The sequence below is a fragment of the Aptenodytes patagonicus genome, chromosome Z, assembly GCF_965638725.1.
Source record: "Aptenodytes patagonicus chromosome Z, bAptPat1.pri.cur, whole genome shotgun sequence".
Taxonomy (NCBI): domain Eukaryota; kingdom Metazoa; phylum Chordata; class Aves; order Sphenisciformes; family Spheniscidae; genus Aptenodytes; species Aptenodytes patagonicus.
In genome coordinates, this window is record NC_134982.1 from 50,153,945 (window position 1) to 50,172,149 (window position 18,205).

At 42.2% G+C, this 18,205-nt stretch overlaps 2 protein-coding genes across 4 annotated transcripts in view; one reads left to right on the forward strand and one right to left on the reverse strand.

Annotated features, from left to right (window-relative positions):
• Positions 1-485: 485 nt before the first annotated feature.
• On the forward strand, positions 486-7,798 carry S1PR3 (sphingosine-1-phosphate receptor 3). The gene is made up of 2 exons (XM_076363325.1): positions 486-529; positions 5,902-7,798. The coding sequence occupies exon 2, from the start codon at positions 6,080-6,082 to the stop codon at positions 7,223-7,225; it is 1,146 nt and encodes a 381-aa protein (XP_076219440.1). The 5' UTR covers positions 486-529; positions 5,902-6,079; the 3' UTR covers positions 7,226-7,798.
• A 2,692-nt stretch (positions 7,799-10,490) lies between these two features.
• The window catches only part of SHC3 (SHC adaptor protein 3), a 66,738-nt gene continuing 59,023 nt past the window's right edge, over positions 10,491-18,205 (reverse strand). For all 3 annotated transcript variants that reach the window (XM_076363322.1, XM_076363321.1, XM_076363323.1), the window contains one exon: positions 10,491-18,180. In XM_076363322.1, the coding sequence (XP_076219437.1) occupies positions 18,052-18,180 (129 nt within the window). In that variant the 3' untranslated portion in view covers positions 10,491-18,051. The remainder of the gene's footprint in view (positions 18,181-18,205) is intronic.

Sequence of the window (18,205 nt, forward strand, 5' to 3'; positions counted from 1 at the left end):
GGCGGGGAGCGCGGAGCCGCGGGGAGCGGCGGCGGGGCAGGGCCGGGGCGGTCGTAACCCCGCCCGGCCCGGCCCGACCCGGCCCGGCCCGGCCCAGCGCAGCGCAGCCCCGGGGGCCGAGCGGCGCCGTGCAGCCGGGGAGGTCGGATGCGGCGGCGGCAGAGCGCCCGGGGGACGCGGCGGGGACGCAGCAGGTACTTGGCCTCTCCTCCGGGACAGCCCGGCCCGCACCCTGCCTGCCCCCTTGCCCTCTCTCCCCGCTGACTGGGCGGCGGGCTGCGCCCTACCGGTGCCTGCCCGCCCCGCAGCCCGCCCGTCGGGGCCGTCGGCGCGGCCGCGCTATCCCCCTTCGGCGAGCGATGGGCCGGGTGTCCCCGGCCCGCTGGGCTGGGAGAGCGGCGCCGCTCCGCCTGCCTTGCCGGTTGTCGTGGGAGCGAGAAAGCCACCGTGCAGGCGGGTCCTTCAGGATGTCACGTACAGGCGTAGTGGCAGGCACGGAGCGGCGGCGGGTTGAGTAGAGCCCGAGACTGTGAGTAATGTGTCCCGTGCGGGACGGTCACGCCGCGGACACGTCGGGGATATTTTTGGGTAGCTTAGACAAGATGTTTGTCACCCCAAAAAGTTCAGGTCTCTGCAGTAATGCAAATTTGCGAACGGAGTGGAGTTGGGGGGGGGGGGGGGGGGGGAGTAGGTCGGGAGCGCTGGGAGCCGGTGAAGGGGAAGAAGTAAATGTGCCTTCCTTTAACGTGCAAGAATTAAACCAGCCGGGAGCTCCTGTGTGAGATATGCATGTGTGCTACTCGGAATTACAAAATACAAACTGATGTCTAAAATCCAGAGGCCAAGAAAAATAACCATTTATTAAAGGCTTTTCTGAGGCTGTAAACTGCCAGCACATTCACTTCAAAAAAAAAAAAATCTTTTTAAAGTTTATTTGAGTTGTCCAAGACATTGTTCTGCAGCAGATGTTTGTTGTCTAAACTTCGTTTGCAACTAGCACAGCTTAATTTGAGAGTGGAAATGTGTATTGAAATGTGCTGCTGTTCTCAAAAGCCTTTTCTGTTCTTAAATTTAACACTAGCCAGGGTGTGCCTGATAAATTACACGTTTACTTTTCATCTGGAAAGGCTTTAAAAATAAATAAAATATACAAAAGTTTGGCTTCAGATACACATTCTTGACTTCCCTTTGCCTTTCTTAAAATTGTCATTAGTGGCAAAAGCATATGGCTGTGTGTGGAAGAGAAGGAAGAGCTGCAATGTGTGTGGTGGTGGTGGTGAAGTGGGGTCCGGTCTCTTTGGTCAAGTCTGTTCGTGGATATTTGGAAGGCAAGAAAATACAATTCCAGCTGAATTACAATGAGCGTACTGAACGCATAGCATCGTATATTCTTCTGTAGGCAAAAGTAGGTAGCGGAAAGTTAAGTCCTGTTCTCACTTGTGCTTTGTCCTCACTTGTTGCTTTGACTTCAGGATATCATGAAAATTGAGAGCAGTTTGGCTCACTATTTTGAAAACAGAAGTTTCTTATTCTTCCAGCTGTAAAGTACACAGTGACTCATGAGATGGTAAGAGCCCTCAGCTCCCCATGGGACTCTTACCAGAGCGCCCGCTGGGAGCAGAGAATGGAGATGTACTGGGCATGGTTGCTGAAGGGCTTTGGCATCCCCATTATCACCAGTTCCCTGTTGCATCCTGGTACTGGGAATTACACATTCCCAGAGGAAAATTGCAGGTTGACTCCAACTGCCTTACCCAGGGCGTTATCTGTGGGGAGCTAGTGAGAGGGACAACCCTGAGTCTCTGCCTGTACCACTGTGTGGTGGGGCTGGAGAGGGCAGTGGAGGTGTGTCTGGCTTTAGGGCAGATTGAGGGGTCGTGGCCTACCATACAGCACTGCCCTTTTCATGGCACATGTGTCACAGGGACCATACAGACCCTGGTAGACCCTAGCAACATGAGCCATGGTGGAGAGCCCCTGCTCCAACCTGGAAGGGTGCTCGACCCTACTAGGATCCTTGACCTCTGCAGGAGAGCACACTAACTGCTGTGGAAACCCCAAAGCACGGTGGTGGGCAGGGAGATTTCCCAGGAGGGGCAAATGATGGTGCTCGCTGCTGACCCCAGCTGCTCCCTCTGTCCTTGGAGCAGGGAGGACAAAGGTCAGCCAAATAGCTGAAGGAGACGGCTGAATTGTCCTCCACATGACTGTGGTTCTTGACATTGTACCACTGCCATTATTTTAGTAATTTAGCAAACACTGTTTTGGCCATCACATCCGTGAGAAAGTATAGCCAGATTGCCCCTGCACTGCCAATAGGTTTATCTTTCTAGTGGTACCTGGTGGTGCAGCGATAGGGATCCTCTGGTTTGCTTTAGAGGGAATAAAACTGATTTCCAGGGGTATCAAGAGCTCAGGGTATTGAGGTACCTAACCAAGGCAATGCTCAACATGCAACATGCCACAGACAGGCTCTTCAGGTCCTTTTTATTATTAATATTAATTTCAAGCTGAGGTCCGTACTTTGCAGCTAGTGGCTAGTCCTCTTTATGTGACTGGGACAAAGATGTTTTGAGGAGTAAGTTGTAGAGCTGTCAGGAAGCAGTGTCACAGATATCCTAGACCTGGCTGCTGCTGTCTTGTTATTATAATATACAACCAACTTTAATTTTTCTAACAGTTAAAAAATGAATGTGCTTTCTGAGTTACTGGCTACAAAGCAGGAGGAAAACAAAAAAGTAGTATGGCTGAACGATATTACCTGGAAATGTTGCTGCCAGAAGAGAATAAATTTTAATTTATTACATTATTATTTATATTAACTTTCAAGTGGCTTGTGAGTGATATTCATTCCCTGAGAGTCCTGGCAAATAATAATGTTACAGCCTCCATTGCCTTGCCACTAGCCTGTGAGAGGCAAAGATTTATTTTTGTGGTACTAAGTTTGCTGTAATAATTTTAAAAGAAGTAATTACAAACAATGGAAGAGACCCTGTATGATTTCTGCTGATTGAGTGCATCGTCCATGCCTTCAGCCAGGGGAACTGGTATAGCACCATTGCCTTTAGTAGAGTCATGACAGTTTACAGCTGCTGAGTTGTGGCTGATAAAGTCCTAAGTCTGGCATATAATTTTCTTCACAGAAAGAAATATATTTGTCCTTTGTTAGACCAGTATGATAACTCTGTTTGGAAAAGACTTCCAGAAAGATTTATTTTGTTGGATGTGGTGCTGATAAATGATATGAATATGATTCTCTCAGGCAGCCATCAGCCAGTCTGGTGAGTATTGCTAGTTGAGCTATCATTAACAAATACTTTTCTAGTCAAATGTAATTGTTTATTTTACAGTGGAAAGCACTTGCAATTCATATGGACACAGTGGCATTTTGTTATAAGCCAATACAATGAAAGATTGTGATAGTTTATGTGATTACAGTGTGCATATTGTAACTGAATTACAATTAGATTGAACCTTAGCTGAGGTGAAGTTGTTCTGTTCACTGTTACCACGCTTCAGAAAAGAGGTCAACAACTCAAAGGCCCAATTCTGCTCTTGGGAAATGAATGAGGTGGTTGCTGTCATCTTCAAAGTAAAAAAGACCAAGGACACCAAGCAATAACTGTGTTTCTTGGATAATATGTCTCTCCCAGAGGGTCTCTTCACCAAAGTAGTTTGGACCTAAGAACTAGAATGGGGAAATAATAATAATAACAACGGGGTAAATAGTAAATTATTTTCTCAGAAAATAATTTAAAAACATCCTGAATGTACTAAGAATTCAAGTCAATTCACTGTACGCTTTTGTCAGATTACTTCTTTTCTGAAGGAGGGAACCAGGGAAAAGGGAGGGTGGGAAAATAGGGTGTGGGTCATCCTTTAAATCCCTTTACATTAATCTGGGATGTGGTTTGCTTCTCTCCTCTTCCAGAAGGCACTTAAAAACACATCTCCCATTTTTCAAGTGCCCAAAACAGAGTGCTGGAACAGCAGTGGCTTACATGTTTTTGTGATCTTAAGTAACTTGTGTATAGAATCATAGAATGGTTTGGGTTGGAAGGGACCTTAAAGATCATCTAGTTCCAAGCCCCCTGCCATGGTCAGGGACACCTTGCACTAGACCAGGTTGCTCAAAGCCCCATCCAGCCTGGCCTTGAACTCTTCCAGGGAGGGGGCATCCACAACTTCTCTGGGCAACCTGTTCCAGTGCCTCACCGCCCTCACAGTAAAGAGTTTCTTCCTAATATCTAATCTAAATCTACCCTCTTTCAGTTTAAAACCGTTACCCCTCATCCTATTACTACACTCCCTGATAAAGAGCCCCTCCCCATCTTTCCTGTAGGCCCCCTTTAAGTACTGGAAGATGCTATTTTCCAATGAAAGTACAGAAACTTCTATATAAAACCTAAGCCTATTGACGGTAAACCTACTCTATTACCCAGAGTAAATCAGATATTCCTTGGGATGTACAGGCTGCAGGTTGAAAACTGTTAGTGTGCTGGTCTCTAGCAGAGGTTGAGATCTCAATGTCTTCCCTTGATACCCATTCTTTGAAAGTGTATTTCATGTGTTTGGGAAATGCTCGTGACCCTTGTGTAAATAAATGGTAAGGTCAGGAGCTCTAGCTCTTAAAGAGTTCCCTAAACTAAGCTATTTCATTTTGGGCCAATGGAAAGTGTCCTCCCATCCAGCACAGCTTTTTATTTTCTTACCTTTCCCAGAAAAAAAGTAAATCTTTGCAAATTTGGTTCAGATGGAACCAGTTCTCTCCTCATCCCCATCCTGGTTTGGTTACCAAGCTGAAAAATTGGCTATCTGTTCACCCTCAATACCTACGTTCGGGGCATGAGCACTGATTCTCATTGGAGTATGCAGCAACTAAACTAACATTTCTGGTAAAACAGTAAGTGTTTCTGACATCTTCCGATATTTTTACAAAGCTGTGCAGATGTCTTTCAATATTTATATATGGCAATGGAAAAAAAGACAGCTAGGAGGAACTGCTGCAAAAATGCAACCTATCAAAGTCCATGGAAAAATGTTGCAGATAATCCAAGTCATAACTTAAAGAAAAACAGAAGTAAATTGAGAAGGACAACTGAAGTTGGTATAACTATTTTTTGTTTTAAAAAAACCCGACAACATTAAATGTATGTCTTGTATACACATGCAAAGGAAAAAAAAATAAAGTAAACTATAAAGAAAAGCAATATTTACAAAGATGTGACTTGCTACGTTTATTTTAAAAAGGGTAGCAGAAATCCAACTAATTTGAATGGGAAGTAGGATTGGTTTTATGATGACTGGCTTTCAGAGCATGTCCTTAATGGTAAATAGCATAATTGTGTACCCTTAAGGGTGGGAAGTTATTTTAGGCATTGGCAACACACATGCTGGCATCAAGACTTGACACCAGCTTTCTCAGGCTCTTTGCTATCTTAGGTCTGCATGGGGAACAGGGGCAAGCTTAGAAAGCAGCAATTTTGCCCTGCTGCTGCTCAGGCAGCGACGGTTGGGTGGTGTTTTGGTAGCGCCACATACACTTTTTGAGAAGGAGTGAGCCAGCTGCTGTGCACACTGGGGCTTGCTGGGACCGTTTGCTAATCCTTCTCACTGCTCCTCTGCATTTTTTTCAGCATGAAAATTTTGTAGGGGGAAACACCTATGAGCAGTTCCCCACATCGCCCTCGTATTTCCGCAACACAGCTGCATCTGTGCAGAGCATGACTGACGGCTTGCCCACAGCTACCTTGATAAGCATGCAGCAATGCTAGACCCTGGTGCCCCCTCATAGTCAGCGTCCCTCTCAGGGTGTATGGTGCAGCTTGAGCACCTGCATGGGCCGTGGGTGACATGGGAAGACAGTGAGATTTATGTTGCATTTGTTGTTTTTATTTTCAGAGCCTGGTTTGTGAGCCATTCTCCCGAATTAATATGCGAGGCTTGCTGGAGCTGGGGATACCCACCACCTGCCCAGAGGAGTGCTTGGAGGAACATAGCTTGATCTCCCTCTTGTGGAAAATTATCGGAACTAAATTCTCGTGATACTAAAGAAGAAAAGTCCAGCATCGGCGAACAAATGATGGCAGCAGTTACCGTGCCACCTGATGCTCCTGTCGGCCCTCAAGGAAATGAAGAGATGGACTCTCTGATCGTACTGCATTATAATTACACAGGAAAGCTTATTTTAAGGGAAAAGGCAACTGATAACATAGACCTGCCCGCTATTGCATTTCTGATCCTATGTAGTTTCATAGTCCTGGAAAACTTGATGGTGTTGATTGCCATATGGAAAAACAATAAATTTCACAACCGCATGTACTTTTTTATTGGCAATCTAGCTCTCTGTGATCTTTTAGCTGGGATTGTTTACAAAGTAAACATTCTTATGTCTGGGAAGAAAACTCTAAGCTTGTCCTCCACAATCTGGTTCATTAGGGAAGGCAGTATGTTTGTTGCCCTGGGAGCCTCCACTTTCAGCTTACTAGCAATAGCTATTGAGCGGCATTTGACCATGATTAAAATGAGGCCTTACGATGCAAATAAAAAATACAGAGTGTTCCTTCTCATTGGTACGTGCTGGCTTATTTCGATTTCCTTGGGTGCCTTACCCATCCTCGGCTGGAACTGTATAAACAACTTACCAGATTGCTCAACAATTTTGCCTCTATACTCCAAGAAGTATGTTGTGTTCTGCATTAGTATCTTCATAGCCATTTTGGTTGCCATTGTCATCCTTTATGCCCGTATCTACATCCTGGTAAAGTCCAGCAGTCGTAATGTCACTAACCACAATAACTCGGAGCGGTCCATGGCACTTCTTAGGACTGTTGTGATCGTTGTTAGTGTCTTCATTGCCTGTTGGTCTCCGCTGTTCATCTTGTTCCTCATTGACGTGGCCTGCAGAGTCAAGGAGTGCTCTATCTTGTACAAAGCCAACTGGTTTATTGCTCTGGCGGTCATCAATTCTGCAATGAACCCCATCATCTACACTCTGGCCAGTAAGGAAATGCGTCGGGCTTTCTTTCGCCTTGTTTGTGGCTGCCTGGTGAAATCCAAGGTGGCCAGATCTTTGCCTATTCAGCCCACACCAGATCACAGTCGAAGTAAATCCAGCAGCAGCAATACCCAGAAGCCAAAGGAAGATTTCCCCCCGATGAATGTTCCCTCGTGTATCGCTGAGAAAAATGAATCTTCCTTTCACAACGGAAACTTCTGTAAGTAAAGGACTTCTCAAGACAAGTACCTTTCTGTGGCTTTTAGATTTAAACTACAAGTGTGGTTTAAGCATTCATGCACTTAAGTCACAGGGGAAAACACTAACCACTTATTTAACTTTGAGGACTTACTTATCAACAATCATTTGCTTTGGGCGTTCATTCAGTAGCACACCTGATTCAGAAAAAAACCTTTCATGCTACCCAACAGCCAGGACAGAGTCCATGCACATCTAATGACACTGTGCACCATGATGGCATTGCATGATGAGGCTGCATTTGGCACTGCCTGATTTTGCAAGACATCAAGAAAACCTGTTAGAAACTTCAGCGTTCACTAAACACTGCTGACGATTGGAAAACGAGCCCGATTATTGCCGACTGGGAGAAAAGCTCGTTACGTATGTTGGTGATTATAGTTCTCTATATGTATCTTGCTGTTATGTTAATGGCCTTATATGTATGTGGTATAAATAGCTGTATATTTGTACAATTCCTTATTAAAAAGTTGTTGTTTGGTAAAAGTTTACAATATGCTAAACATTGTATTGCAGTATACAGTGTAAGGTGACAAATTATACAAGTAGATAGATGTCTTTCAATGGGGATATTTGAAAATATATGAAGTAGTAGCTTTTAACTGACAGAAACTTTAACATGTCATATCAATGCAGTATTTTTATTTTTTCCACTGTTATTCAAACTTTTCATGTTTAGTGAAAGACAACATGACAGTTGTCACTGTGACATTTCACAACTTATTTTAAACAAGCAGTAGTAAACAAACATTGAGAAGGGTCTATATATGTTTAATTACTATTTAAAGTAGTTAAAATATGACCCAACAATACACGTGTATCAAGTGTATGTACTGTTTCAATGCATATATTTTTACTTACTATTTCCAATGTATTTAAAAATGTATGTCAAACCTATGTAAACCTGTGTACATTGTGAATGCACTACCTAAGCTGAGATTCTTCAGTTCTGAAAGAGACATACAATTTCAGAAAGCAATGAACCACAAATGGGTCCCTATGGAGTTCCTTCTTTTCTCTCCAGGCACTTAACCACAGCATAGGATTGTGTTAGAAATTCTCCCTGGGAAGAAGTCCAGCCAGTGGGACAAGATCCCATTTTCTGGCAATGGGACCCTACACTCCTACTGTCTCCAGGCACTTTTGCAGATACAAGAAGGAAGATGCGGTACAACAGGATCATGCTGAAGGGCATATCTCCATTTATACCTGACCCTGCCTTGGATTTGGAATGAAGGCCTGTTTAGTTTGGAAGACCTTCCAACTTTCCTGGAGCCCCAGACTTACTCCTTTGAGAGGCTGTTCCAGAGAAACCTGTATGAAAACAACTTTATGGTTCATCGCTGCCTTACCAGCCTCAGTACAGGATGGTGTTCAGCATCAGAGGGATCCCCTGAGACCTAGAGCAGTTAAGACTTCATAAACATCTGGTTTCAAGTCCCCATGGAAGTGGCCCATGGTACTTCCATCAATAGTACTTTATGGCTGGAGGCTTCAGTGGAGGTTGATGGGAAATTCTGAGATTAGTTCCCGTTGTCTTTCAGTAGGAATGTAAACATCTAACTTTATTGGGCTCTTTCAAAGATTTGTGTTTAATGTCTCAAACCATGCCTTGCCTTATGCACAATCAGAACTATTTGAGGCTTTTTTAATACACAGCCGGAAAGAGCTCATCCTTAACCTTACTCTGGTCTTGAACATTTAAAGCAGCAGCATTAGACTCTTCCCAAGTATGTACAGTGTATAAGTTGTGTAATGTGTGTAGCAAAAGCCTTTAAAATGTAGAGGTTTGCATTGTGATTATCTTTTACAAGTTAACAGTCTGCCTGTAAATGTTCTACGCTGTTAGAAAAGTGTAAGAACAAAGAAAAACTGTATTTGAATAACTGTGAAAGAGAGTAGTAAATAAGAAATAATTTCTACCAAAAATGTTGAAAAGCAGTGCACTTAGAGAAGAAGAGAAAGCTAAACTAAGCTCAGCATGATATAACTGTATGAACTGCAAATACAGGCTGGGTCAGCAGCTCTGTAGCTTTGTGAGAAATAGAGCTGGTGACATCGCATTGCCATGGCTCACTTAGGTTTTTAGACCTTATAGTGCTATTTGGCTGTATTTCCAGTGTGGAAGTTCTCCCCTGAAGTTGTGTCTTTGAAAACTGCCAGCTAAAATATTTGTATTCTTCTAAATGTTAGTTTATGAGGTGGTGGCATGTGGCAGCATTCCTTGCTATTGTAGAGCAGAAAGGCCTTAGCAACACAACGGTTTGCAAAAACATTGTGGCTGACCCCACGTGAAGTCTCTTGTCAAGGATGTTACATGATTCTCACTATTTAGGTGAAAAAAAATGGATATTTTTAATAGCCGAAGTCCAAGAACATGCACATAAAAGTGAGTTTTAACATCTGGATTCTAGCCTTAGCTATTGTCAGAGTTGTTGCAAGGTACAAGTAATGCAAGCAACTCCACTGTTGGAGGCCATGTGATTGTGTGTCAGTACAAAAACCTTTCACTCTGCTTTGATTTCCTTCTCTTATTTTGGAGCTGTGGGGATATTTTGTTAGTTCGCTACCCTGCTGTACTTGAAGCAGGCTCCTGAGATTCATAGGTTCACGTGTAACACTGATAATATAATTTACAAAGTACTTAGGGCTGAAGCGGACAGGTTGGACGGGGCTCTGAGCAACCTGATCTAGTTGAAGATGTCCCCGCCCATGGCAGGGTGGTTGGACTAGATGACCTTTAAAGGTCCGTTCCAACCCAAACTATTCTATGATTCTATGATTCTATGAAGAGCAAAAAACTATTGTGGATACAGTCTTCAGTGGGTACATCTCACTGGGACGTATTAGGTAAAGCACAGATTCTGGAAGATTTCAGAGCAAAATTTTAAAGTAGGACAAGTCAAGGGCTTAGCAGTGGACCATAAACAACCAAGAAGATGTCCTATTCTTGAAGCTGGAAAAAGATGGAGAATAGCTTCTTTCACCCTAAAATATTAGAAAATCCCTTAAAATACATCCCAGAATCCAAGCTTTTTATCATCTAGGCTGATTTGAGCATACCAGAAACTGAATCAGGTCTCCCTTTCCCGGTTGGTTTTACATGGAGCAAAAGCTACAAAGGAGACTAACATTTCATTCATATTATTTAACGAATTGGAATATTTATTTTGGTTCTGGATTACAAAAGAAATGCAAATCAAACCACCTAAGGAGAAAAAAAGCTTTCACAAGATGCTTTCCAAGAGTCTTTTATTGCCAACTGTCTTACAGAGTGTTGTCAACTCATTAGGTACCACAAACGTATTGAAAACTTTTAATTAAATCTCAAACCTTTGAACTGAAGCTGTGTAGCAGTCATTTTTCAAAGAATTGTAAAAAAGGTTCTGGCCTTCTGTGGAAAACATGCATTTAAATTCTGGGTGTCGTGCCTGAAAGCAGTACCTGTGGGAACGCTGTGCAGCCAAAGGTGGTAGGATCTGCCTCCACCACTCCCGGAGGTGGAGGAAGGCTTTCCTCCTGCTTTCCAAGACTCGGTCCAAGACCCAAGACTCAGTCCCTTGGCTCTCCTGCTCAGAGGGCTGGCTGCTCCGGCAGCACTGCACATGGCTGCTGACTTGGAAAGGCACATTTTACAAGGAGCAACTGTAATAGGGGTGTCGCGCTGCCTACAAAGTTTGCCATTTCCAACTGCTCTAGTAAGGAAATGGAAAACACACCCGTGTGGAAAGTGCCAGGTGCCAAACAGCTGGGATCCTGAGAGCAGCCGGTCCACCCCTGCTGAGCAGAGCTGTGCTGGCGTCCACCCTGGGTACTGCCATTTAATCCACTAACACAACCAAGGGCACAGCTCGGCCCCTTGCCTTTTCTGGGAGCTGTGGACCCCACGGCAGCCCCAGGCCTGGGGACGCTCCCTTCTCATGGCAAAAATCATGGGAGGCAGGCACGGCAGCAGTGATCAGGGGTTTCTGCATGGCCACCATTGAGCCATGAGGCTTGCTGCAGCCCTGAGGCCTCATGGCACCTGAAGTGGTCTGGAGGCACCGTGCAGAGACATGCAGAGGCGTGCTGGTGCCCATGCTGCCTTCAGAGCTGCATTTCTTCTCCCCAAGAACAACATAACTTCCCAGGGCATCTCTGGGCTCAGCTTTTCTCCATAGTGGGTAAGAGGGAAGGGCCTTTGCAAGGAGACACGGGCAGTGGAGGAAGAGAATTTGGGAAACATCAGCCCAGCTAAGCTTCCTTCTGACATGGAGCCTTTCTCCTCTCCACAGTACACTAAATAGCTGCTCTTGCATGGACCTTGTCCTTGCAGTCACTCTCCATGGAACGACCATGAAGTTGGCTACCCTTGGCTACCCTCACCTATTCAGTGTGCCAAGCAGGAAAGTTACCTTTTCAGGAGAGGGCATCATCTGGCCCAGAAAGAGGGCCTGTATGAGCAATTACTTGCATTGTAAAAACGGTATTTGTCAAAAATGAACTCGTGGAAATCAATGTTGCCTCTGTCAAAGTACACGGAGCTCCTCTGGTATAAAGTCAGTGTGTCTGAGGTCAAACTCCTCACGTGCCATTTGGTCCTCTGACATTTTTCATCCCTGTTTCTACTGAGATGAGTAGTTCCTTGACTTATTCAATATCCAAGTAAACCCTGTAAAATTTCATTTATTCTGCTACAAGGAATGCCCATTTTATTCCTTCAGGTAAATTAAAAAAAAAAAACAAACAACAAATTAGGCCATTAGGAAACCTGGGCATAGGAGAACAGACTCAAGCCCACTTTACATGCATTTCGATTTGATAGTAGTGCTCATTATTTTATTACTTTGGTTAATCATATACAAACTGAATAATCAGAAAACAGTTGCATGACACTTATATTCCAAATTCTGTTGCTCAAGGACTTCCTCAGAGACAAAATTTGCCTCTATAACCAGAATACCACAATCAGCGGACAGGCAAAAACTTGAGATTCACAAAAGTCGTTGGGAATATAAATGATCACAATATTTCCACATACATTATTTTTCCTGCAATTCTCAGATAAAAATGTTTCTAAAAGTAATAAATATTAATAAATAACAAATGTACAGTCAAACTCCCTTTTACAGCAAAATATTCACTTTTTTGTTTTGTTGTTGCTGCCCACATAATGCAAAGAAAAACATTTACCTCAGAAGAAGAAACCTGGCTTCTTTTGAAGTTTAACTCTGCAGGACTTTACTGAGAAGCAGTTATCACACCAATCCAGCCACAAAGGACACAAATATATACCGATCATAATCTTTACATTCTTCATTTAACAAAAAATTTCACTTATTTTGAATGAATATTTGCCTGGGTGTGTTTGGTGGTTTTTGCCTCACAGAACAAAAAGGAGGACTGCTGGAAAAAGCTGTCATTTGACCTGTATGTTATTTGTCCTTCATGATAGCTACATAAAGTGTAGATCTGCGTCTTAATCTCAAAATCTGAGGCTACCTTGCTTTTCTGAGTAATCCGTGCTGTCTCTTACAAAGTGGGGTAGCAGAATGAGTCACCCAGCTTTAACTTCTTTCTTCCTTTGGTTTCCACAGCCTGTTCTGTTGTCAAACAAGGTTTAAACACTCTTTATTTAGCTTTTCCCCTATATGATGCTTTTGCTAGAAATGTGTAGCTCTGAAATCTTCTCCCCCTTACTGAGACAAAAAAAAAAAAAAAAAAAGCCCTGCTTTTTCTCAGTGGAAGCCATACAAGGTGCTTATGATGAAGGATGCAGAGGAACAGATCAGAGCTTATGAACATAAATGTCTCAAAAAGAGATGAGATGTAGGCATTGCCTAAGTATTTTGCAGTTCCCCTCCCCAGAGGTTCTGCTTTAACCCTATCAACCAGTTAGCATGTTTATAATTTGGTGACTCTCTGTTCTCATTCGTGGCTTATATGCCTTTTGGCTTGTGTTACCAGGCTTCACATTTCTTATCCCTGGGGTTTTCTCTCCCAAGACAGCTTTTCACTCCCTATCCACGCCTCTGGTTAACTGCAGGCAAATTGTATTGCCATGTTATCTTTTCCACAGGCCTGCCCTCATTCCAGCTGCATCGAATGCAGATGTGAGCAAGGTCCACAGACACTGTGTGCGAGTGAGTAGAGTAAGTACAGCTGAGCACAGAGCTTTTAGTGGGAATTTGCCCATGTCCTGACAGCTTTGAGCAAGCATAGGTTTGTGGAGAGTGCAACCCTAGGTTTGGGCAAAAAGACCATGCAAATCAACCTATTTTTGACACTACGGTAAATGTGAATTTGGATTTTATGCAGACATATTTTGAAAATGTCTGGAAGATAAAAAGGGAAGTGTGTCTGTTACTTCGGTTTAGACTTTGTTTATGCAAATATGGTTTACTTAATATAAATTCTTGCTTCCGCCACTTACTTCAGATAGACGTTGGATGCTAAGAACAAAGGCTTGAAAGCAGGATTTGTAACCTGTTGTCAGAACATTCACAAGTTCCAAATTTCCCCTTTAGAGCTGTAAATTTCCTGGAAGCTGCAAAACTCTGCTAGTTTTCAAATGAAGCATTTGCTACTTGCAAATATCTAAATATGCATCAATTCTATTATGAATACATTGTAGCTGGCATCTGGCACTTGATGTGCCAGCAGCAATTGCACTGTGGTATAAATTTTATAAATTCTCCTCATCTAACTGCACAGCTTTATGCCTGGGAACCATGATGATAAGAAATGTGAGCATATTATTCCACAGAGGAGAAAAAGAATGGACCCAAGATACAGAAAATTTAGTGCTGGCAGGTGACATTTACCAGATTGTTAGTAAACGTTTTCTTCCGGTGACAGTGCACATTTTGCACTGAAATCCTTGTCCCAGGACTATGTCCCTTGTTCAAGCTTGTATTGAACATGTGTGGCAGAGGGGTTTCTGGCAGAACCAGTGTTACCTCCCATTGTGAACCCTGTAGGATGTGAAGTGGAGGGAAGCTGCTGTATAACCTTGTATCCTCACCGTGTGTGCAAAGCCGTGGGCAGGGAGGCAGGCAGTAAGCCATGGAAATTGCACCTTCTCCTATGGTCTCCACGCAGGCATGGCCAATTTGAACATCCTCTTCTTGCATTAGGGAAGGGAACGTGGGAATCCTCACACTGAGTAAACTCCCATTGAAGTCAGAAGGTAATTCAGTTTTCAAATCACTTTTTCTATCTTTGAGGTTTCATTGCATCTGAAGCATCTGAAATAACTGAAAGTTTGGGAACATGACTATACCTCAATGTCCAATCTGTCACTGCCAGCCTCACTGGAAAATTTTATTATCCTAATAATGACTCTAGATCTGCAATAAAATGAATCAGAACCATTTGGTTCACTTTTGAAAGTTGTTTAAAGGAATCAAATGCATTTTCATTGCACATAATTCACATAGTAACAACACAACTGGAATCAAAACTGGTAAGAAGATAGAACTCAAAATCAATGTAGACAGTCTTGCAGGATATTTAGAGTTTCAGTTCTGACTTCTTAGCTATCCCCTAGGAAAATATCAAAGGATACCATAATATTGTCTAATCTCAGTGATTTCTATTGAGTCTAGTAAATTTGTTCTTTCAGTAAAACCCCAGTTCTTGAAGTTATGGTCCTGAATTACCACCAGCAAGTGTCTAGCCCTTGCGATTGCATCAAGGAGAATAAAAACAAATGGTGGGGGGACTCAAAACCGAAGGCAAACATTAAAAGGCTCAAATTATTGTGCTGTCAGCTGCCTGGTTTTCAGCCAATCACACAGCATTTGAGCCCATCTCATAACTTCTACATCTCTTAAATTGCTGGCAGTGTTGGCTCCTCACAGAAATGAGCCCTGCCTCTCTAAGCAGGTTCAATTCGCTCTTGTTGAGCTCAGTGTAAAATGGTCTTTGACTCTAACAACAACAAGAGGTTTGGAACTGCTATCCAAATGGCTATACGGTTTTTACATAATTTTCATATAGAGGAAAGCCAAATCTACCGGAGTGACAGTGACAAAAAGCAATGGCAGGATCCACAATAGAAGCATTGATTGGCCCAAGTGCCCTTCCTTCTGGACAGCTTTGAGATCATTTGGTTCCCAGTGACTTAGAAAAGCCTCTGGATCATCACACCTGGCCAGACAGGATCTCCTGGCCCATTGCGGCAGCAGGACACTGTCGCAGCCCAAAGGCGCTACCACTACCTAGGGCCAAACTGCATCTGATCAACCTTTGCATCACCAATGGGCATGCTGAGCTGGGCAAATTGGCTGTGCTGACAGAGCAGCTTAAAATAGCCACATTTTCCTGGAGGCAGAGTTTGTGAAATGTAGTCTGGGGAATTTAATATTTCTGTCAAGATGTTTCATTTTGTGTCTCCTTGCCACCTGCTTTAATTTCCAAAACATGCAGCTAAGCGGCTGCTAAGTTATTAAAGCTACAGCTAGGACAATGGTAAAAAATTTTAGATGCTTATTTCAGGGTATGTTTAGTGCCTTCATTCATACACCCATATCTTGCCACATTTTTCCAGGCATACACCGACAGATTATTGAGGAATCTAAAACAAACATAGGCAGCAGGTGGGATTTTTGAAGGCACCTAAGGGAGTTAGGCACCTGGCTCTTACTGAAGTGATATACAACATTTGAAGGACAAAAGAGGCCTTCCTTTGTAATTAGTGATATCACACTAAAAACTTTCCAGGACATGGCTGTAGGGAGGTGGGAGCACGGAATGACAAGTGTTATATATGACAAAAAAGGTGGCAACTGAGATACTTCAAACTGGAACATGGTGAGACATGGATGCTCTTAAATAAAGTCATTTTGATGGATACTGCTTTGGGGTATAAAAAGTCCTCACCTTCCCTTGCAATTTCCAACCTGGTAAAAGGACAACCCAAATTTTAAGAATTCCACTAACCTCAGTGCCATACTAATTTGGGTTGCAATGCAGCATTTAATTTCTTTTCTTTGCTCTGAGCTCCCACCCAGACCTAAAAATATCAATTAACAACTATCTGCAATAAAATTAACCAGAAGCATTTGGTTCACTAATATCTTAGTTTGGCTTCTGAATGTCTTGATTACAGAATCAAGTGTATTTTTATTGCACAGATCACATGATTAGTCTTAGGTGCCTCAATCATTTCCATTCTTGAGATCAACCAAAACCAAACTTCCCAAGTAGCAACTTCACCATATTTCAAAGCAGAAGGTACAAGAAAATTATTTCAGAATTTTAATATAATAATCCTACCTGAATGGATTCTAAGTGAATCCTTCAGTCAGTTTGGTTGTAATTTGACAACTTTTTAAACTTAGCAAATTCTTAAAACCAAGTCTAATTTTAAGTAGATTTAAGTATTGACTACTTCAGGGTAGGCAGGTGCTTAACCTAGACTTACCCTGCTGAGTCGTGGCCTGTATGAATCAAGTCTAAAGATTTGCTTTGAGATACTGGTGCTAGAGAAGACCTTGGAACGCTGAAGGCTAAATCCTGACTCTGGCACAAACTTTGTCTTTACAGGAACTGTGTCTATTGAATTTGGCTCTTGATAAGCTTCATAAAACAGGAAAATAAGTTCATATAGTGCTTGCATTTGAATAGTACAAACCTTCCTTAAAACATTTCCCAGTATCAAAAGCCAAGGACATTTCTGCCAGAAATGCATCTTCAGTGTATGTGTATTTTTCAACTTGATATTGAGAAAAAAGCAGTATATTTGCAATACCTATCACTGGCTGAAGGCCAAAGTCAAGTTCCTTTGGTAGGTAAATGCAAATTATATCATTTGCAAAACTGACCACTGAGTCATGATAGTTTTCACTGTTTATAAGAAGAAAAGATTTTCCAGAGATGTCTTTGACCAGCCGTGTACATTTTGCATTAAACCTATTAAACACAAGTTATTTGAACTTGCCTAATTGGTATGTATCATCTCATTGAAGGCTGGTAATCAAGGACACCTAGATCTTCACTATAAGCAGAGAACTACTTATAAATAACCTTAGCACTCAAATTAATAAATTAAAGTTACAGAATATTGTTATATTATTGTTAGAAAAATCAAATACACACACCTTGTACACAGAGAGATCACACCAAATCATTGTTAAAGCAAGATACAAATGTTTTGAGTAGCTTCATATAAGAATTCAAACTTGACATCAGAAAGATAAAATGCTTTTGATATCAGTGACACTAAATAACACTTTTAAAAATCATTTTATGCTAAATTTCCGAGTTGGAATACTAGTTGCTGAATTCAGACACCTTCCATGGTTAACCAGCATAATCCACCTGTAATCCCCATAGTTGTGCTTCTTAGGTAAAATCAGAAATAAGATTCCCAATATTCATTTTCTCAAGAAATTGAGACTGCTGAATTCTATTTTTATCTGAACAATCACAATTGGCATTTTTCTTCTGGTAAAAACACATGGCACAGAAGATGGTTCTATACCATCAACAGACTGACTTGAAAAATATAAATATATACTGTATTTATATATATAATGTGTATATATACACTATCAATATTCACATTAGAGAATCTGAACAATTTTATTGAAATTACTTTTTAAGAAAGCCTTCTGCTGTGACTTCATGTCTACCTAAAGCATTGAGAATTTTCAAGTGTACTGTGTGAAATAGGGCTTCTTAAACCTAAAGAAAACATACTGGTGAAATATATGTGATTATGCATTTTTTTTTTAATCTACATGGTTTTTCAGATCTGCAATTTCCACCAGTTATAGCTTGCAAATTACAAAAACTAAAATAGTTATCTGGAGTCAGTGTTTCCTCTCAGCAGGCTGCTGCAGGCAGAGTTCACTCCCAGAAGAAACTATTGGCAGATTATTCTCGAGATGATGATTGATGAGATGACTTATGCTGTCAAAGACACGATCTTTTGTACGAACCTTCAGAAAAATGATGCAAAAAGAT

Excerpts from the sequence above, each read along its gene's own strand:
- S1PR3 (XM_076363325.1), top strand. The coding sequence starts at position 6,080 with ATGATGGCAGCAGTTACCGTGCCACCTGATGCTCCTGTCGGCCCTCAA.